Source organism: Euleptes europaea, chromosome 1 (assembly GCF_029931775.1).
Source record: "Euleptes europaea isolate rEulEur1 chromosome 1, rEulEur1.hap1, whole genome shotgun sequence".
In the NCBI taxonomy this organism is placed as follows: domain Eukaryota; kingdom Metazoa; phylum Chordata; class Lepidosauria; order Squamata; family Sphaerodactylidae; genus Euleptes; species Euleptes europaea.
Window position 1 is genome coordinate 80,821,381 of NC_079312.1, and position 22,271 is coordinate 80,843,651.

The 22,271-nt window shown below is 41.1% G+C and overlaps 1 protein-coding gene across 1 annotated transcript in view; it reads left to right on the plus strand.

Moving 5' to 3' along the window:
• Positions 1-22,271, plus strand: part of RNF145 (ring finger protein 145) — an 80,359-nt gene that overhangs the window by 53,664 nt on the left and 4,424 nt on the right. Inside the window, exons 5-8 of the mRNA XM_056860785.1 lie at positions 13,732-13,967; positions 17,325-17,500; positions 19,226-19,366; positions 20,804-20,986. Of these exons, the coding sequence (XP_056716763.1) occupies positions 13,732-13,967; positions 17,325-17,500; positions 19,226-19,366; positions 20,804-20,986 (736 nt within the window). The remainder of the gene's footprint in view (positions 1-13,731; positions 13,968-17,324; positions 17,501-19,225; positions 19,367-20,803; positions 20,987-22,271) is intronic.

Sequence of the window (22,271 nt, forward strand, 5' to 3'; positions counted from 1 at the left end):
TAAGACTGTAATTTCCACCATGATCTTGTGACTTGGATTAGTTTTTTAAATTATTTTATTTATTTTTTAAAAAGTTGATTTCTAACCCACCCTCCCCGGCCAGAACCAGTCTCAGGGCGGGTAACAACAATCCAAAATGAAGGATGTTCCAACTCTACAAATTCAGAGATTTTTTTTAAATTGATGTGTTAGTTTCTCTATGGTTAGTTCTCAAAGTATCATATTTCATTATAAGGGCCAAGGTTGTAAAATGGATAACTTCTGTATCAAAACAGATGAACAAGTAGCTTAAAAGTCCCACAATCCAGCATTCATATTAAGAAATCAATGGCTGAGCACTCATACACAGACTGTGGTATTAGGTTGATCTCCCCTCCCCTTAAGAACAACTGTTAGCACTACTGATAAAGAGTTAACGTCTCCTCTTAGAGACATTGTCAAACTAGGCTCACTTTTAAGCTTTTCTAGTCTTGGGTTTCTGTACACAAAACAAGGCTGTGCATTACTTTAAATATTTATGTATGTAGTCTGACCTGACTATAAATATCTGCTGTGTGCTTCACAATTTCTCCCCAACAGGAAGCAGAATTGACATGGGTGACAGGAAAAAGGGAATAGAGTTAGTAAAATTGGCAAACAGGATTTGTGGCACCTGAGTGTCTCAGCAGAAGCCCAGACAGGACAATGGATAAATGAGGTTGAGGCTATCTAGCAGGTTAGAAGTGTGTCAGCAGCTGCTGAGGTTTCTTTGTGCCTCATCACTCGTTTAGTTGTGAGGGGAGGAATGCTTCAGGATGCAGGAGCCAAATATTTATTTCATTGCATTTTCTTAATTTATAGTCTGTCTTTCTCACTGACAGTCAAGGTGGATATCCAGCTGTTCCAACCAGTTTGACGGCTTCTAATGTGTGTTTAATGCTATTAAATGTTAGGAACTGCATTAAATGTTGAGAGCTTTACAGCCTGTAAATTACAGATCATAATTTTGAGGCAGTGCTGAATGTGTTCTGTGCCTCTCTTCTACAATATAAGAGCATAAAAAGAGCCCTACTGGATCAGACCAGTGATTCATCTAGTCCAGTGTGCTGTTTCACACCCTGGCCAGCCAGTTTCTCTGGATGACGTAAAGGCCAAGGTCTTCCCCTGCCTCCTAGCACTGGGATTCAGATGTTTACTGGGTCTGGATGTGTAGGTCCCCTTAGTCAAACCCCGTTTTGAAGCCATTTATAAATGCCAAGCTAGAGGTGCTGGTGTTGGGGGGGGGGGGAGAGGTGCTACTGCCATTTTAAAGTAGTCTAAAAATGCTGTGAGGGCCCGATCCCGATTAGGCCTGCAGTGCGGCAGGCTGAGGTACTCCTGCCTCCCACCCAGGCCTTATCAACTGCTGACATGACTGTGCGTGCGCGCACACACACACCATAGCTGTTTCAGCACTTGAAAATGAATGATGAGAAAAGCGCTGTGAGGCAGGCCTAATTGGATCCTCGCAGCATTTTTAAATCTCTTTAAAATGGAGGTGGCATCCTCATGGCAGTTGCACAGATCCCATCACGTCTAGTTTGGTCCTAAGAAACATTATGAAACCCAAAGAAACAAATAGTGCATTCAGAAAGAAAAATTACGTATGCACAATTAATTTACAGCATAAGAATGAATATGGAGTTGCAGTAGCACAATATTCTAGGCACTTGTGAGTGGAACCCTGGCTTCTTAAACACATTACATATATTTCCTGCATAACATAAAACATTTATTTGGCTCCAAAAGGAATGGTCACTGTGGCGGGATTCTCCCCCACCCTCTTCTAGTTCGTTGTGCATGGCCCTCTCTGCCTGCTTCACTTACCAAAAAGCAGTCCAGAGAGATCTGGATATAAAAGGACCTTGCATACAGAGAAACACTCTTACACAGTCATTCTTAAACAGCATTCAAACCATATGAGCAGTAAACCATTCAGTTTTATTGAACTTACAAAAAGAATATGAAGCAAAGGAAAAGCAAAATTTAACTGAATATATATGACAGTACTTAACAAACGTACACATATTGACAGACAACAGATACAGAGGCCTCTGGGTCACTTCCAGAGAGAGAGACAGAGATGGCAACCATTCAAAGGGTCTGTGGTCTCTCAGTGGAAGGACGACGGACTGAGGATCTGGGTCAGCCTTTTATGGAGGAGAGGGTCTCAAACAGACCCCTCCCTGTCACATTCTTTAGGAAATGGGTTTTTTACAAATCATGACTAAAATTGTTTAGAAATATTTTGTTCCATAATAATTCTTTCAGTGTCCGGGTCTGTTAACTGATTGTCCTGTCCATCTATGTCCCAAAACAATCTCCTCCCTTGAGTGGACAGATAATTTGTTGTCTGTTTTAATAACCTTGCATAAATTTTTAGGCATCTGATGTGCTGTGGCAATTTCTTATGACCCTTTAGGTCAGAGTCCTGATTGGAGCTGATGTCAGTTAAAAGTCAGGTCTTGTGTGACTATAGATTATAATATTAAGGTATGCATGTGGTTATTATTTTGTTAACCCAAATTCATTTAATATAAGCTAATATGTTTAAAAATTCTCGCGACAGTCACTTTAAAACAAATACATTGTGGCAGATCTTAATTTTGTACTCGATGGCAGGAATATAGAATATGTTTTGGTGTGCTCAAAGGTAAAGTGTAAAAGCTCACCTTAGTTTCTTTGACTGATTTTGATAAAGGGGATTTTGGATTGCAGGGGAGATTAGTGCTGTAAGTAGTCTGAACAGATACCTTTCTCAGGTGTGTTCTTCTGGACTGTTTAAATTCCTCACAGTGATTTCTGAAGCTGTGCATTCCACAGGTCTTAAGTTCCTGAAAATATAACAAGAACAGAACATAAAAGCAGTTTTTAAAATATTTTCGCTGATAGGTGCAGGAGTATCTGCTAACAGGAAAGAAATCACAGATGTTACTGTCATAAATGATGACTAGCAAAGAAATATATCATAATGGGGAGACCATCCAACAAGAAGACCCTATTATTGTGACACCTGGTTCCTGTGCAGTGCAGAATTCAATGAGTGTGTGCTACTATACAGCTTCCTCTTTTATGGCCTGTGTGAAGCTCTGTCAGAATTCCCTATATTATCCATTAAATCCTACTTTAGAGATTAAGCATCCACAAGTGGGGGACCCTCAAGGATTTGAGGGAGGAGTGGCTAATTACCCCTTTCCCCACTATTTCCTCTTTCCCTTTTCTGTAAGCCCCCGTAGCCTCTCCCATTTTCCTGCCTCCTTCTCTCCCTCCCACCCATCAGCCAACTTACCTTTATCTCCCCCCACTCCAGTCTTCAGTTTCCCTCCTACCCTGCCCCTGACAGACTCTCCCTGGAAAAAGAATAGCCAAGTTACACAGTGCCGGCTGCCAGGCTGGGCCTTGTGGGGAACCTGCAAGTACTTGAAAGGGTCACCTCCATTTCCCCAAAACCGTTTCTTCTTCCCCTCCTCCTGGTAGCCCCTCATAGCCTTACTTTTTCAGACTTCCTTTTCTCCAACCCATCCACAAACCAACTTTTTAATCTGCCCTCACAGCTATATTTATTAACTTTATTTATACCCAATCTTTCTTCACAGTGAGGAGCAAAGTGGCTAACGTAAATCTCCTCTGCTCCATTTTATCTTCACAATAACCCTGGAAGGTAGGCTGGGCTGCGTTTGTGACGCTCCCAAGCTTACCCAGCAAGCTTTCATGGCAGAGTGCCGTTTTGAACCCGGGTCTCCCAGAACCTAATTTGACACTCTAACCACTACACCACACTGTCTTTCCTGTAATGGCTGCTGTTGAACAATAGTGAGCAGCCAGGCCTGAGTAAGTTATGCAGGTCAAGTGGTAGCAAGTAGCCTGATGGTTGCTGCCAGGTCTGGCCCTGATGAGTTGTTCCTCAAAGATTAAAACAGCCCTGGAAAGCTCCTCTGCCTCTACTGACAGAAACCAAGGCTGGAAGTCTTGACAATACTGTTGTGGTTGCCTAGAGATTCACAGTGAGCTTTGTCAGGAGATTGAATAAAAGTTAAGATATAATAATTTATTAGTACGTTCACTGACCAGCAAAAACAAACAAAAGTTAAGATATATATCAAATAGGCAGTGCATTTGATACCTCATAAGAAAGGCCCTGCTGGATCAGACCAAGGCCCATCAAGTCCAGCAGTCTGTTCACACAGTGGCCAACCAGGTGCCTCCAGGAAGCCACAAACAAGACGACTGCAGCAGCACCATCCTGCCTGTGTTCCACTGCACCCAAACTAATAGGCATGCTCCTCTGATACTAGAGAGAATAGGTATGCAGCATGACTAGTATCCATTCTAACTAATAGCCATGAATACCCCTATCCTCCATGAATATGTCCACTCCCCTCTTAAAGCCCTCCAAGCTGGCAGCCATCACACCCTGGGGCAGGGAGTTCCACAATTTAACTATGCTTTGTGTGAAAAAAATACTACCTTTTATCTGTTTTGAATCTCTCACCCTCCAGCTTTAGCAGATGACCCCGTGTTCTAGTATTATGGGAGAGGGAGAAAAACGTCTCCCTGTCCACTCTCTCCAAACCATGCATAATTTTATAGACCTCTATCATGTCTCCCCTTAGCCGCCTTCTTTCCAAGCTGTTTGCTTAGCAGTCTTTGGTGGGGGACTTTGTCAAAAGCTTTTTGGAAATCCAAATACACAATATCCACAGGCTCATTCCTGTCCACATGCTTATTGACGCTTTCAAAAAACTCTAATAGGTTAGTGAGACAGGACCTACCCTTACAGAAGCCATGTTGGGTTTTGCCCAGCAGACCTTGCCCTTCTATATGCTTGACAATTCTATCTTTAATAATGCTTTCCACCAATTTACCCGGAACAGATGTTAAGCTAACTGGCCTGTAATTTCCTGGTTCCCCCCTGGAACCTTTTTTATAAATGGGTGTTACATTGGCCATTCTCCAGTCCTCTGGTACAGAGGCTGATCGAAGGGACATACTACATATCTTTGTTATAAGTTCAGCAATTTCCCATCTGAGTTCTTGAAGAACTCTAGGATGAATACCGTCTGGTCCCTGTGACTTGTTAGTTTACAGTTTGTCTAGACATTCTAGGACTCAATTTCTAACTTTCAGAAAATATTTCACAAGTATATATTAATTTAAATAATCTCTCTATTATGTATGGAAATTAAGTACTTGATATAATGTGTGACTTATACATTATAACACCCATAGGGTTTTCTGTCCTTACATCTCAACTAGGTATATCACACCTGGATCATTCTTTCCCATGTCAACTGCCTGCATAGACTCTCTCTCCCCCCCCCCCCCCAATATATATCTTTACAAGTGGGGATATATGCGAAATTCACCGGAAAAATTCCCTTACTGGTCCACCAAGCCCACCGCTTCCCTCTTTGGTGCTCTGTCTGCCCAAGCCCCCCTCCCCTCAGTGCGCTCTCTGCCCATGCCAGAGTGGCATGGAGAAAAAAATGGCTGGATGAGCAGGTAGGGCAGGGGAAGAAAAAGGAGGCGGCAGTGGTGGTGGGAGGCAGGAAAGGTAGGTGCCCACACAGCCCAATGTGGTGGGGGAAAAACGGGCAGGCTGGCCTCAATCACTGCCTTTAAATGACCCTCGTGGGGAGTGTAAAAGCTTTCAATTTCTTCCTCATCAGCACCTGTAGTTTGTGCATAAACTTGAATGATGGTTATGTTAATAGGCTTTCCATGAAGTCTGATAGATATTATTTGGTAACTGAATAAGTGAGTTGTGACTCATGAAAGCTCATGCCCTGCCAGAAAATTCGGTAGTCTTTAAGGTGTTACTGGACTCTTGCTCTTTTCTACTGAAATTATTTGGTCAGACTTTGTATTATCGCACCGACTACTTGTGCTACATCTTGCCTCTCTATTAGAGCAACTCCATTTCTTCTGTGTTTGTCATTTCCTGAGTAAAACACTTTGTACTTTTCTGACTGAAAATGTCCTAATCTAGTCCACTTTAGTTCACTCACTCCTAGGATTGCAATATTTAAACGTTCCATTTCTCATTTTACAATGTCAAGTTTACTCTTGGTTCATACTTCTCAAGTTCTGTGTTCCTATTATGTGCGTCAAACAGCTTTGGACTTTCCTTTTGCATCAACAACTGAATGTCCTTTCGGCTTTAGTCCAGTTGCATCATTAAGAGTAGTGCTATTCGTAGTTGCCCTCCTTTCTTCCCCAGTAGCTGATTGACTGCTATCCACCCTGAGGATTCCATCTTCCAGCACTATATCTTTTTACATTTTGGAGTGTCATTATAGGGCAGTGATGGCGAACCTTTTAGAGACCGAGTGCCCAAACTGCAACCCAAAACCCACTTATTTATCGCCGAGTGCCAATGCAGCAATTTAACCTGAATACTGAGGTTTCAGTTTAGAAAAAACAACTCATACGTTAACATCTTTTGCCTTAAAAGAAAAACACAATAACAGAGCTTTCAATGATACAAACAACTTTTTATTGAAAGGTAAAAGTTTGCATTTGGCATGCTTTTGAACAATTAATGTGATTTTTGCTGCTGTGTGCATGCTGATAATTTGTCCACCCTTGGCTCATACTTTGTAAGTTTGAGAGCAACACATGCAGCACTCAGGTCATCTGTTAGTCTGTTTCTGGTGTCAGATTTGATACAATTCAAAGCTGAAAACAGCTGCTCACAAGCATAAGATGATCCAAACAAAGTAAGGAAAGCAATCCCAAGTGCTTTCATTGACTTAAAATTATTTGGCAGAGAATTCCACACTTTAAGGATTTCATTTTCAGAACTAACTGTGCTATCCTTTGTCATCCCTTCTATCTTCTCAAGTTTTTCACGCAGGTCATAGAATTTATTTTTCCAGATAGAGCTTTCTTGAAATTCTATTAGCTCCATTTCCAGATTTTCTAAATCTAACCAGTGTAGGCAGGAAAGATCAAGTTCTTCAAATTTGGCTTTATCTGGAGAAGTAAGAAAACACAGGGTTGTCTCCATCTTACGGAACTGTAAAAATCTGTTGCTAAAATTCACCTGTGCAGCTGCTACAATACTAGAAAATTCCTTGTAGATTTCCTGATGGCTTGTAGGATTGTCTGCAAATATTGTAGAATTTTCTAAATGCATTTTTAGTTTTGGAAAATATTTCAGCTGCCCACTTTCAAGGTCTCTTTCAAAAACCTGCAGTTTTCTCTCAAATGTTTTGATATCACAAAACATCCTTTCTGCTGTTTTCCCTACGCCTTGTAATTGTTTGTTCAGTACATTGAAGTGTTGTGTAAAATCTGTAAAAAACATGAGGTTGGTAAGCCAGGCCATATCAATGAGCTGTGGATATTCCTGCCATTTTTCCTTCATAAACAGCCTAATTTCATCCAAGCAGGCTACAAATCTCTCCAGGACTTGTCCTCTGCTCAGCCACCATACATAAGTAGACAATTATACTGTGGCTGAACCTCCTCAAGAAGTGCTTGAAACTGTCGACAATTCAGAGCACGAGCCATGATGTAATTCACCATTTTTGTGACATCTTTGAGGACATCATCAAATTTTTTGCTGCTGTCCCTGGCACAAAGAGCTTCTTGATGTATAATGCAATGGAACTGAATGACTTGATGTTTTGTTTCTTTAACAAAGAATTGTATGAAACCAGATGTTGCCCCCACCATAGAAGGTGCCCCATCACTAGTAATTGAAACCACTTTTTCTGGTCTTATGTCTTGTGACAAAAAAGCCTCCATCACAACATTGTAGATATCTATCCCTTGTGTTCTTTTAGGCAAAGACACCAGTTTCACCAGCTCTTCTCTCATGATGTCACCAACAGCATAACGCAAAATTACTGCTAGCCATGCATGATTATTTATATCTGTGCTTTCATTCAAGCACATGGAGTAACAGGCTGCCTTTTGTAAGTCAGTGGTGAGCTGCTGACTAACATCACTTGCCATGCGCTGGACTCGATCTTTAACAGTATTTCTGCTAAGTGGCATCTCAGAGATGCGTTGAATAATTTTATCCTTGTTTGGGAAATCATGAAAAAGGGAATTACTCCCAGACAACATGGCTGTTTTGATAATATCCCCATCAGAGAGGGGCTTACCATGTTTTGCTATGCACAGTGAAATTTGAAAACTGGCAGCTGTCAGATGATTTGTTCTAGAAAGAGTTGGAAATTTCTTCTAGAAATGAGGCCTGGGGGAAGCTAGGTAGACAGACAAAGATACATCCTGGCATGACAGGAGGGTCAAAGATATGGCCCAAGTCTGAGAACAAAGCCACTGTAGTGCCAGCCACATGGGACACCTGACGTTTCATGGACCTTTGTCTATCAAGGTCAGTACTGTCTACTCACTGCAAAGCAGGTGTTCTACCGTTGAACCATGTCCCCCACTCCCAGCTCCTCAAGTACTTCTGAATTCCATAGTTTTCAAGGGGAGAAAAGTATTTTCTTCTATTTAGCTCTCAGACTGAAACCAAGAGGACTAAAGGCCAAACCACACATTAGGTTGAAGATCCATTACTAGATCTCCACATGGCTTTTTCACCCTAAAATGCAGCCATAGGGACAAACCACACCGGGCTGGGAGGATATTAACTTCCTTCATTTTCCCAATTAAAAATGTCCTCCCCAACTGGGTGGCTATTGTCCCTGGTAGACAAATCTTTTTCTGTTTTCTTTCCTTGCTAGAAGATAATTGTACCTGGTGTGGAGGGGAGGGTTCAGCTGAGAAGTTAGTACCTTGTTGTCTCTGTAAAGGGCCTTTTAAAAACAGCTGCACCCTGGGACCAAGTTCAGAATTAGATATATAGGTGAGTCAGCAGGGCGTTTAACATTCTGTAAGGGGGGAAAAAACCAATGTTGATGTTTGAAAAGGCAGTTGGAATGGGGTGAAGAGAGTCAGTTGGATGGTAAGGGATAATGAGAAGCTGACAGAGTAAGCAGGGATAAAAAGAAAAAAGGCAGTGCAATCAATGTGGTAATACCTACCTAGGAAAGCAGAATGGAAGAAACTGAAGATGGGCGGGGGCCCCAAACTGAAGACGGGCAGGGCCACAAACAGCTGAGCTGCTCCGCAGCTCACGCGTGCCATACATTCGCCAACACGGTTATAGGGTTTTTGAGGTAAGAGAAGTGATTTACTATTGCCTTTTTCTGTGCAGTACTAATCAGGGTTAGCTGAAGTGGCACTGCTGTTGTTTATGGTAGATCCTCCGCTAGTGTCATCTTCCACTACTGCTGCTGCCCAGTAGCTACCCTTTGAGGATCCCTCTGTCTTATCACCATTGGAACGGTCTGTTCTCTTCTGCTGATGTGGCTATTGATCCTTGAAGGGGGTGGATGCCTCTTAGTCTGGTGTCTCAACTGTGACCATTGTTCCTTGAATGACTGTGCTAGGAGTTTAGCCTCTTGACAGAGTCTAAACTCCTTACGGTATTGCTTTCAGTTTAGCTGACACTAACAAACCCCCTCACAATGTTAAGGTATGCATCCAAGAGGGGGGATTATATAATCACTGATGTAATCAGTTATAATTTGTGCAACTGGCTCTGATCAATAGCTGTGTTTGAGACCGGGTTTACACACAACGGTATGGGATAGCAGTGTCATAGAGGCAGTAGAGTGCAGAGCCCCACTTCATACTGCATGTTGAAGCTTATATTTTTGTTACATTTCCCAATGTAACAGATTGAAAAGCAGCACATCAGGCAATTGAGGGAATAGAAAGAACCTTTCCGTTTGCTGCTCTATTTTTTTTTAAATTTGCATGGGGCTGTTTTGTTTTTGTTTTTTAAAGAAAAGGGACATTCAACTCAGCCGTCTGAAGTAGTGGATTCCATTTTACCACCTTGTGGCTCTGCAACCACATTCCCACCTTATTGGCTTGTGTGTAGCCTGAGCATATGACTACTTTTATGGTTGGCTTGCAGGGGGGTAGTTAATCCTGGCAATATATTGCAGGACATAGGCCAGGTGACTAAAAAAATACTTCTGTCAAGCTTCACATCACCAGCAGATACCAGGTTAAAATATTACTGTAAACCCTTTCTGATAGAGACAGATTGAGATCCTCCACTGCCATCCAAAAGCTCAGATCTCCTCAGGGTTTTTCTTTCCCTTTAACACTCTTTTAAGAGAAGCATTGGAGGAGGTGCTAAATTCTTGTGCAGTGTGTGCTGCTTTAATCACTCTCTTAGACAGATCATCTGCTTTTAGATCAATCACTGTCATGCTCTTCTTTGTCATCTCGGTGAGGATCATGTTATAGCTGGTTACAAATGGGTGTCGGGGAATTAGAAATCGTCAAAGTTATGGCTGTCATAAATTCTATGCTGCGTACTTAGAAGCAGTAAGCTAGACTTGGCTGAAATATACAGCCAGTCTTCTTCTTCACCAGACCCTAGGCATTAGGAGATTTCTGTTCTTTTCCTGAAGGGACTAGAGGATGTTTACACTTCAGTAGCATCACCAAACTGAGCAGTTCCCTCAAAACACCGTCCGCTTGCCTGGGAGGAGCATATAGAGGGAACCAGGCGTTCTTTGGTCTCTGGTGACACTGACTGTGACATAGCAGGATTTGGTATTCTGAAAAGGCTTATTGTGTAACGCTTTAAGACAGCTTCAATGTGTTACTACACATGGTTTTTTGAGCTCTGTGGGAAAGGGTTGTGTTTTAGATAGGAGGAAATAGTAGAATGAGCAGGGTTGCTACCTCATTGATTTAAAAATAATTGGATCAGGGATTGTTTTTAATAGTGAAAGCATAAGAATGTGAGCAATTAAGAGGCCCAGGATATGCTAATAAACAGCGACCAAGTTTTGTTTATTTCCTTTCTGCAAGAGATGACAACTTTGGCATTATGGAGACTGTGCTTTGATAAATGTGTCTAGTTTCTGACCACCTGCGAAATGCATTTAAATCCGATCATTTTGTGATGCTGCTTATTGTTTGAATGGGTAGCAGTCCTGTGAAACAGGCAATATCTCTTTTAAAATGCCATCTTGAACCAGCAACAGTTAGCAGAATGTAATTGTCTTAACTTAGCTGAATTATGTGAGTGACAGCTCAGAATGAGCAGCCCATGGGCACTGTAGAGTTATTGGAATAGAAGCCACTGACCTAGATGCTCACCCCTCTTTGTTGACCTTGGCTAATAAACTTCTTCTGACACCCTAGATATTGCTGCTGTAAACGCCACTGGAATACACTGTTTTTGTTGTGTTTCATTTTTCCGCATCATGAAAGCTTCTTGCTTTTGTAGCTTTGCAAAATTTGCCAGCACAGCCCCAGAGGAAGTTAGTTACTCTTCTCACCAGTAGGGCTCCAGTCAATCATGATTTGCTAGCCTATTATTTGGACCTATATGTAAAAAATATATTCCCCCTGACAGGGCCAGAATAGATAAGGAAGTCACCACAGAGTATCCCTTATCCAGACATCCCATATCCGGACTGAATCGAAAACCGGACCCTTCGAGCCAGCATGCAGGGAGGTCTTTTCTGCCTGCTTTCAATGTTTTCACTCACCTAAAAAATAAAATAAAAATTACAGTGTACACTGCATTGTAGGTGGAGGCTGAAAGCCTGCCATTTTTAGTTTGTTGTTGCTCTTGTTTAACAGCTGGTGCAGGTATTCTGGTGAGATAACTACGCCGTTGCTTTCTGATGGTTCAATGTACACAAAATTGTTAAAAATTGTTTAAAATTACATTCAGATGATGTGTATAAAATGTATTTAAAACATAAATGAATTTAGGTCCCATCCCCAAGATATCACAATATGCATATGCAAAAATTCCAAAATATTCCAATATACAGAAAGATACAAAATACTGACCACTTCTGGTCCCAAGAAGTCCGGATAAGGGATACTCAACCTGTAGTTGTAATGGTGGGTAGCTTTAGCCTAGGATTACATTATTTATTAATTGGGTCACAGTTGCAGTATTCAGGGGCTGTTTTAAGCCAGCATTAAACTAATGTGTACAAACTTGGCATGTTGCTTGTTTCACACATGTACCTCCCCCTTTTTCATATGGAGAATCCCTGGTAGAAACTGACCCAGGTTGCCTGTGATACAGAAATGTAGGCGTGCAGATCAGCCAGAGTTAGTTTACCACCACAAACTAGGATTCTAAATCAAGGTTTAATCCATGTGTAGAATTCCAGTTTGTGGGAAGAAAACTCATTTTGGCTAACCTGAGCTTCTCCATTCATACATCACAGGTTGCTGGAGTTAGTTTCTAACGCCATCCACACGAAAAGTGAGGTATGTGGACATGGCAACAAGCTGAATTAGTGCATGTTGAACTGGACTGCCAGGGTCCAGATTTTATGAACTGAACAGTTAATGCAAGATATTGTCGAAGGCTTTCACGGTCAGAGTTCATTGGTTCTTGTAGGTTATCCGGGCTGTGTAACCATGGTCTTGGTATTTTCTTTCCTGACATTTCGCCAGCAGCTGTGGCAGGCATCTTCAGAGGAGTAACACTGAAGGACAGTGTCTCTGAAGGACACTGAAGGACAGTTAATGCAAGCTCTGGCTTGGTATATTTACCAGGGCTGTAACTGCAGGGTGCTTCCATGCCCAGATTATTAGGAAGGTGCCCTTCTTAGCATGAAATGGCTCCTGGCTGCCACTTCTCAGATAGCTGAGTGATCAAGAGCAAGCCCTGACAGTTCAAATAATCGTTAATCAAGAGCCTATAATTTGGGTAGTTTTTAATTTCACTGCCTGGCTTCTCCAGCAAACACATGTCCAAGTTTCCCCCTGTAACTATGGGCTCTGGGAAGCCTTACAGTTTATGGACATTGGAAATCTCATGATCTTATCAAGAGTTCCGTGGTCTTATTAAACTTAGTTTTGCTACTTGTAACACAGTAAGTAGGGTTTCAGTTTTAAACAAGCTTACTTTGAACTAAGTTGTTAAGTGAAACTTTCCATAAAATGTAATGTAGGAAAGAGATTCCTCTTTTATGCCTGCAGCTGGTCGTGCACATCTTTTGGTTTGCATTTTTTTAGACTTCAGGGCACCCTGTCTGTGCTTGAAAGCTTAACAGTTTTAGTGGATTCACGCTGCAGATCATCACTGTGTAAGGCAGCCCTTAAGACAAGATACATCTCATCACTCAATACAAAGCATGCTACAGAGATCCTTTTGCGTTTAAGTGTTTTGACTAGCTGAGCAGTGCCTTCTTAGCCAACATGGTAGCTATTAAAAGGTGGATTGGGTCGTGATCTAGACGTAATACTCATTGCTGAGTTTTTATGGGGAGTAGCTGTGTTAACCAACCTCAGAACCCACACCTATTGGTTATTCACTCCTGCAGGGTAGTTAGGATGGTTGCTGCTAGATCTAGGACTTTTTCAGCAGCTGTCCTATTTGATGGAGTAGCCTGCCTGAAGTTTCTAGGAAGGCTTCCACTCCTGAGCTTCTACAAATTGTGCAGGGCGGAATTATTCAGGGGGGGGCTTTCGACACTGAAATCTAGTTTTTAATTACTTGTGTGCATAGGTTTTTTTAAGAATTTGTAGTTGTATATTGTTTTTAGTATCACTGTAACCCCCCTTAAGTACAGTTTTGGAGAAAGGTGGGGTAAAAATGTCCTAAATAAATACTGATAGAGGTGTTTTGTTTTGTTTTGTTTTCCTTCTGAAAGTCGAAGAGTCTTGCTATTTAATGCTCCCTGTCATTTTCAGGTCAGCTGGTGGTGTGCACCCTTTGCTCTTGCGTCATGAAAACCAAACAGATCTGGCTCTTCTCCGCTCACATGCTCCCTCTGCTGGCACGCCTTTGCCTTGTCCCTCTGGAAACTATTGTTATCATCAACAAATTTGCTATGATTTTCACCGGCTTGGAAGTTCTCTATTTTTTGGCATCTAATCTTCTAGTACCATATAATCTTGCAAAATCTGCATACAGAGAACTTGTACAGGTAAGATGCGTTGAAAGAAGTAATTGGTTTATGGATGTGTATTTCTGTCTATCCAGAAATTGCAGGCAGCGAAGTTGATACACAGCAGCAACAAAATCATCAGTGGGGCATAGGAGTCATCAGGCTTTAGAGTTCATAAGAAATGTTCTTCAGGATGGATGTTAAACAAAAGAAAAAGTCTGGAGTATTTGGTCTCTCCCCAGATTGTATGAATCAGCAGTTAGTCCTTGGAGAACCCATCTAATCACTCATTCCTTCTTTTGCCCTTCACTACCCCAGACTGTGCCCAGAGCTCCTAGTGTTAGACCTGTTACACGTCAGGGAGAAAAAGAGTCTGGCACCATGACAGCATACAATCCTTCCACTTGTATAAAATATATGCAACACCTTGCTAAAATAAACACAATTTATTTACTCAAGTTGGTTCACAAAGAGGACACTGTAACAAAAGCACAGCCCAGTACAACTTTAAAACTGCAAAAAAAAAAATCTTAGGGTGAATGATGTTTGTAGAAGTTTTAACTTTCTCCTTTCCCACTGTAGCTCACTGTTCCTTTCTGTGATTGTGCCCCCAGGGGTCAGTAGGTGCCCGGAAGCAGTTGGGGGGAAGTTGAAGGGGGAATTGGTGAAAATCGACCTTCTCCTTTCTGCTGACAGAAAACATGGTTAGGATTCACCCCATTCTTTTTAAGACTAACAGTGTCAGGAACTCAAAATATGACTTCTGGTTCAATCCTCTAACTAGTACAAAATGCTTGATGAAATCAAAACATGGTTATTTATCTCCAAAACCCAATGAGACATTGTCATGGGCATAGTTCCTTGCGAAGGGAATTTCAGAATGTTGGTGCAACCACCAAGAAGACCCTTCTACAAGCAACCACTTACTGTATCTATCCGATATGTGGAATTTGCCTCTCCAGAAGATTTCAGCAGATTGTGTTCATATATTAATTTTTTTGCTTCATTTAAAGGCAGTAGGAATAATTTGCCTTCCCAACGTTTTCTGTGTATAATGCTGCTCAGCCTTAGTTCTGCTACTTCATTATGCAAATTATACTATTCAATTCTTGACAATATCTGAACAATTTAGACAATATTTATAACCTGCTGTTTAGATAATAGCAAAACTAATAAAAAATAAACGGTGGTTAAGAATAGCACTGTGTAATATATTAAAGTGGTATTATGTAAGGGAACTATAATTGCCACTAATTTAGTATTTTTTCCTGAATAGCATTTCAGACAAGATGCATGCAATCAGAGTGTAATTATAGCTCTGAATTGGTTTTGTGTTAAGATTCTAATCTAGTGTAATTTAGGGTTAGGACATAACCCTTTTTACTAATAACACATCATAATCAGAATCTTGTTTCTTCTGCTAAGAACAAATATATATTGACCAAAATAAATTGGAGGACTTATGCTTTAAACACTGCACTGAAGTCAAGGCCTCGTAATGTTTTATTTAATAAAGATTTTCTGACTTTGCAGTATATTTTTGCTCTTCTTTATGAAGTTGACTTCACTCAGTTTGACTTAACTCGATGTAAATCAGTATTTGGATCAGACGTTTCTCCTGGAAGGTGACATTGGCTGCATTCCGATGTCACAGAAAGCTGCAATTAAATTCCAGTTTTCCGCAATAGACACGAAAGCTGCTTGTTCATTGCTTGGTCCTTTTCTTCCTCACACAGAGCATGAACACAAATACAGATTGCCAGGGATGTCCATATGCCTGGGCGCAATGGAGTTTCTTTGCCTTATAGAAACCAGGATTTTAAACTAAGGTTGAATCCCAGTTTAGAATCCTGAGTTTGGGGGGGGGGGGACTGGAAACAGCTGGTTTTTCTGCTCTGTGCAAGAACGGCAGGAGAGAGAGGAGTGAGGGAAGCAATGTGTGCCAGCCACGTTGGTGCCAAGCATAACACAGCAACAGTTGGATTGAACAAATAAATACTTGCTGGCCAGTACAAGCTGAAAAGTGCAAAGATCACTTGTGATTAAAATGATTCTTAAGGGTGCATCAGGTTTGATCCAGCAGTCTGTCTCCCCGGCAGTTAATTTCAGAGTTATGGGACCTGCGTGGAGTGCTTTTATTTACTCATTCATGTATTTACTTACTTCATTTATAATCTGCCTTTCTCAGTGATGGTGGGTTGGACAATTAAAAACAATGCAGTTAAACAGTGTAATGCCTACAAATAATGCATAAAAACTGGATTACAAATATTAGAGAACACAAAGACAGTAATATGTACAGCAAACAATGCAGTAAAACAGGATTACAAACAACAGTGCAGTAATTATAGTACATACAATAAACAAGTAAAAGAAAAGTTGGATTACAAAGTTAGAAAACAGCAGTAGCCAGCCAATGCATTGCTGGGCTGCAGTGAGGAGAGGGAAGGGGGTGAAATTGCCTTTCCTGCCTCTTCCATCAGCAGAGCTCTACCGATGGAAGAAAGGAGCGGTTTCACCCCTTCCTCACTGCACCCGAGCAACACATGTGGCTATTGCTCCAGACGGGCCCCGTGGCCCCAGAAGTCAACTTTCCTGGGGTCAGAAATAGCTTTGGGGCAGGGGGTGAACCGAAATCCTTGCACAATGTTATCTGATCCTTGGACCAGCTGGTTGGCTGAATCCAGCTGATCACCTTATGTTGCTTGCTCAAGCTTGCACTGCAGTTTACTAGATTTTAAAAAGAAAGAAAGAAGCCCCACTCTTTTCACTTGAGTATTTTTGACCTCTTGGTTCTGAATGTATACTCTAGATAAGCAGCAGTTCTGCCTTGACCCTCAAAAGGCACAGGGGCACTGTGTGAAGCTACTTCCTTTCATTTCACCATCCTTGATAACATTTTGATCTTCTCTTGAGTGTTTTCCAATCTTCCGTTACTCCGCAATCATCCATTATTAACACTTTTCATAGAATATCACAGAGTTTAAAGGGGTTAGGAGCCTGCCATACATTAATGGCTTATGGCCAAATGCAGGGTGTCTGCTGCAGTGAGACAAGATGGGGGGAGTGATAAAGTGCCACATCATAATGTTGTAAATTAACTATCAGACTGACTGCCAGACCTACCTGCTAATATCTGCCTTGCGAACTCTTAATTAAACACCAGCAGTAACAAAGAGAAGGGGGAAATGGTGATTCACATTTATGAAACCTGCTATTTTCTTTTAATGTTTACAAGCCAGCAAGAAGGCAGCAAAAATAGCTGGGTTTTTTAAAACTTTTCTTTCAGATGTAAACAGATTTGCAGTTGCTCCTCCCTTTTTGAGCTAAGGATGCATTCTTCAGTTGATTTTTGAAGAAGGAAAAAAATCAGTCTTCTTTTTTTGATCTTTGCAGGTAGTCGAGGTGTATGGCCTTCTGGCCTTGGGAATGTCTCTCTGGAACCAGCTCGTGGTGCCTGTTCTCTTCATGGTCTTCTGGCTTGTATTGTTTGCTCTTCAGATCTACTCCTACTTCAGCACACGGGATCAGCCTGCCTCTAGGGAGAGGCTTCTCTTTCTCTTTCTAACAAGGTACTTACTTGTGTGTCTGTAACTGGCAGTTTCCAAGGGGCAATCCTTGTGGTCTTGAGTAAATCTGCTACCTACAAGACAAAAAAGGAAATCAGCCACATGTATAGCATAACATACAACACAAGGTATATGTGCCTGATTCTTCTGCAGATTTTCCATCACAGCTTTGAAAAAGAACAATTGCAGTATGTGTGACTTTGTGCTCATAAGCCCTGTGTTATATGGTGCCTTGTATGTGTGGTAGGAGGGCACATAGAATGTCCTCGGTAGTACATAGGTGAACTGCCCTGTTTCTCGTTCTGTTCTCTTGGCTTTCAAATGGAAAGGCTGCTGCCTCTTGTCACAGCATGAGAAAGAAGGATTGCTGCATCTTCCCTCAGGAAAAGGAAATGTTATCAATCTCTCTTTTTGCTGTTGTTGATTTTGCCATTTTTAGAATAGTTATTTATGCATTTTAAAGCCTTTAAGCTTTTAAATTCTTCTGGTGTGTGCTGCTTTGAGTACCATTTTAATGACAAAAAGACAGGGTATGAATCTGTATTTGAGATACTCATATCTTGTGTTTCGACATTAAAATCACCAGAGAAGTGTCCTAAGTGAGTGGCTGAGGCATTTTTTTCATGCCAGGAAAAACTTTGGCACATGAATGCAGTCTCTCCCAGTAGAAGTATTGTGTTGTAGTGCATTCATTTCCTCCAGTATTGTGGTTTCAAAGAAACTCTTAGAATTTTATGTTCTGTTCCCTCTGAATAAAAATGTGTTGCTCCCAATCTAGCAAAAAAAAACAATCTTCATGATTAGGGGAAAAAATTTAAGTTGGTGTTTTTTTGTTTTTTTAAGGACAGTCCTCAAAACTTAAGAATATTATAGAATGGAGACTGTAGTTATGCAACACAATAATCAGCCTTGTTTCTGCTTTAACATTTTCATAGGTCTGCGCTGCTGAATTTCCTCCTCGTGATTATATTGGTCTTGCATAAACAATAACATGGAGGAAGGAGTGTGCAAACGAGCTTTAAATGTAAATCAGTACATGGGATTGCTGGGTTAACCCAAGTAAAGAGGCCAGGTTCCTCATAATGGTGTGATAGTTTCGATTTATAGAACCACATTAGAGTTGTACACACCAATTTCGGGGCTCATGCACCAGTGCAGTGGAGTAAGAAAAATGCCCTGGGAACGTATGTACACTGTTTATTTGTAGTTCAATACACATCTACCCTTAGTCAGTTCTCATTTTTTGTATCTAAAATATATACAAATGGGAGCTGACGTAGCAAACTCAGCTGCTTTATTTTGCATCTTTGCGGAATGTCTAGATTGAAATGTTAATAAGCAAACTGAAAGCTTTCTCTTTTTTTCTTTTTCTTTCTTCTTTTTCTCTTTTGGTTATTGAAGAATGATCTTTTATTTAAATGCAGTGCCCCCAGCTGGTTTGGTCTTGTTTGTGCATTCTGATGGAGCCCAGCTTAGTGAATCCAGCTGATACATGCTTCTCTTTGCTAAATTTATTTTTACAAGAATCTTTTCAAAGTCCAGAATGCCACTGGATGAATTTACTTCAGGTGAACCTATTGTTGCTGGTATCTGTAGAACCTGGCAAGAACCTTCATCTTGACATTTTGACTGAAGCATGTCAATGATGCTAGCTGCATTCATCTTTTCTAGCTCTGAACTCAAAGCTTATTGGACTGTCCTAATTCAGCTGTGTTTTCTCGTTCCTAGCATTGCAGAATGCTGCAGCACTCCCTATTCTCTCCTGGGCTTGGTGTTTACAGTCTCCTTTGTTGCTCTGGGAGTTCTAACCCTCTGCAAGTTTTACCTGCAAGGCTACCGAGCGTTCATGAATGACCCTGCTATGAATAGGTAAGTGTGCAGTGGAAGGTGTCTAACCCGTGGTACGAGCCAGTTTGTTAAACCGAAGCAGATTGTAAACATCAAGAAGAGTCTTAAAAACATAGCCTAAGTATAATATTTGGAGCACATGCATACTAATTCATAGTCCAGCCTTCCCATCCAAGTGTAATAGGTCTTGTGATCTGTTGTTGAAATACAGGCTACCATGAATCTCTTTAGCTATTGCTTTTGTTAAAGGCACGTTGCTCAACTCCTTAGCTATTACATTGTTTGGATTCATTATCTATAGATCTGCTTCAGCTTCTTAAATACAAATACATATCCTTTCCTCCTCCATTCCATTTATGTCTTAGGATTCCTTGATTTGTTACCTTTCTGTGATCAGTTTTTACTAGCTTTTTGAAATGTCTACTGTTTAAGGTTCCTTTGCTTCACCTCTTTTTCCACACCGACCGCTTTTATACTTGCTTTTTAAAAGCCTTTTTCAAAACTACATCAACCAAGACTTACTTACAGCATCTCTTATCTTTGCCCTTCCTTCTTCATCCTTTCCTGGGCAAGTTTGGTGGGTATGCATCTGCATTTGCTAGACATCTTGATCTGCACCCTGAGGGTTGGCTCCAGCAATGCATGAGCAGAAAGGCAAATACACTTAGCACCGTTCCATTTGCGCAAGCAATAGCACGAGGGGCCGAAACAACGCATACTGCTTCAGTATAATGGAATGTGCAGCAGATGGTTTGCATAATTTTATTTAATTTGGGGTTGTTGTTGTTTTAAAAAAACACCTTGTGCTATGACTTCCACACATGAAAAAGATAATTAAGGATACATTCACCTTAATTTAACTTGTGCCAAAACAAATAATTTTATTTCAGCTGTTTAAGTAGTGGAGGGGAGACAGCTGAAAACTGTTTCCTTTTCTTACAATGGCCTGGAATTATTTAGCAATTTATCCAGTTAATACACGTGATCTCTAGAGAGTGCTGAAAAAAATGTTTCAAGCCAGAAATGGTAAAAATGAGCCAAGGATGGAAGAGTTCCGAAACATTTCAGACAAAGATAAAGTGTGGGAACAAACATTCCATTACACATTACTTCAGAATGCTTCATGTGTAAAGTTTTATTCTCAATAGGTCCGTAAGGTAGAGTCACTCCAGTTACGGTTTTATAGAGGTGTAATTAATGCCGAGAGATGGTGACAAGCTCCAGCTTACTCAATGAATAAACAGGGATTTGAATTCAAGTCCCCACAGTCTTTATTGGGGTTTTGCAATAGGTAGTTCATGGACAGCTTGGGGTTTGATGAAGGCCACTGGCTGGGATCATGTGCCAACATTCTGATGTCAGAAGCCGTGGGATCCTGGCAGTGCAATTTTAAAACTGAACCAAGATCATTAATACTACAAACTTTATTCTTCCTTTCTGTGTTTTCACAATGAAAAGAGGGATGACAGAAGGAGTCACACTTCTGATCCTAGCCGTGCAGACTGGCTTGATAGAGCTGCAAGTTGTCCATCGGGCTTTCCTGCTCAGTATTATCCTCTTCATTGTGGTTGCATCCATCCTCCAGTCAATGCTTGAGATCGCCGATCCTATTGTTCTAGCTTTGGGAGCTTCCAGGGACAAGTGAGTTTCTCTTTTGCATTTTCTAATGTTAGCTGCTATTCCCCCCCCCCCCCAGTTCTTGCAGTTCTTGTTGTGTTGGTCACAAAGTTGTGGATTATAAAGTGGGGAGGGGAGCAAGTTGAAAGGATGAAAAAAATTGGGTAATAGTGAGTGGGTACTGATCAAACAGGAACAAAGGACAGTAAAATAGATTGGGAGGGAAGCACCTTATAAATATAAGGACTAAGGTGCTAAAATTATCAGGTATTAAGAATCTCATATGCAATCCAAAGAGCACTTTTGAATGCTCATATTCATCTTTTGCAGCCCCCTGTGCTCTCTAAACAGTTTACTGCAGGAAAAAATTGATCGATCACATACACATTAAAACAAAAAGATCCTACACGCAGAATGTGAGATATCCAGAAAAGAAGGATTCTAGTCTGGCATGCCAGTTTTCAGTGAACCTCTTCATCCTCACAGGTTTTATCATGTGATGAGTTGTTTTTCTAGAGACTTTCTCAGGAGCTGCTCCCCCAAATGTCATTAATCCAAGCAGGTGGCTCCTTTAGAATGGTGGGTGACAGAAGCTCTGGTGTTGTGAACAGAGTTCACACCTTGGCTTTTTGGATCATGACTCTCTCAAGTCAATTGCTGGTTTGTTCTTGTTAGATGGACCTTGCTAGTTTTGAAGGCTTTTTGTGTGAGGGTTTTACAAAATGCCCTGGTGAGAAGCTGTACATTGTACCTTTCCCATCTTCTGTGCTTCCTTGCTTTTGTATGACCTGAAACTCTTGTGAGTGAGAAAAGCTTTAATTATCTCTTCTAAGTCTATTTTGCTTAGAGGTTACTTGTGGCTGGTATAGGCTGTTTGCTACGTGTTAATGCTAAATTTATTAGCACAGGGAAAAGGGAGAAGCAGAGCCGTGAGATGTGTAGCTAGCTCCTATAAACTGGCCCTGGTGGCAGTAGGCTGTAATTCCTAGTAGGCAGTAGGCTGAAATGCCTAGTTCCAAGTAGAATGTGGAAAAGACAATCGATGGTATTGGGCTATTTTTTTTTTTTATTAAGATCCCCAACATTGTGCCTTAATATTTCTAGGAATGATTGATTCCAACATTTGAGTTTTTCAGCCTGAATCTGCAGTTTCCTTTTTCCAAGTTCTGTGTGTATTCCATCCATGTGTATTCCCAAGGATAAATAACCACTTCAAAGGAATGGGATATATGCACAGTATTTGATTAACTGCCTTCCACTGAATTAGGTCATTAATCAGAAGCAAGATGCCACTGCTACTGAATAGTAG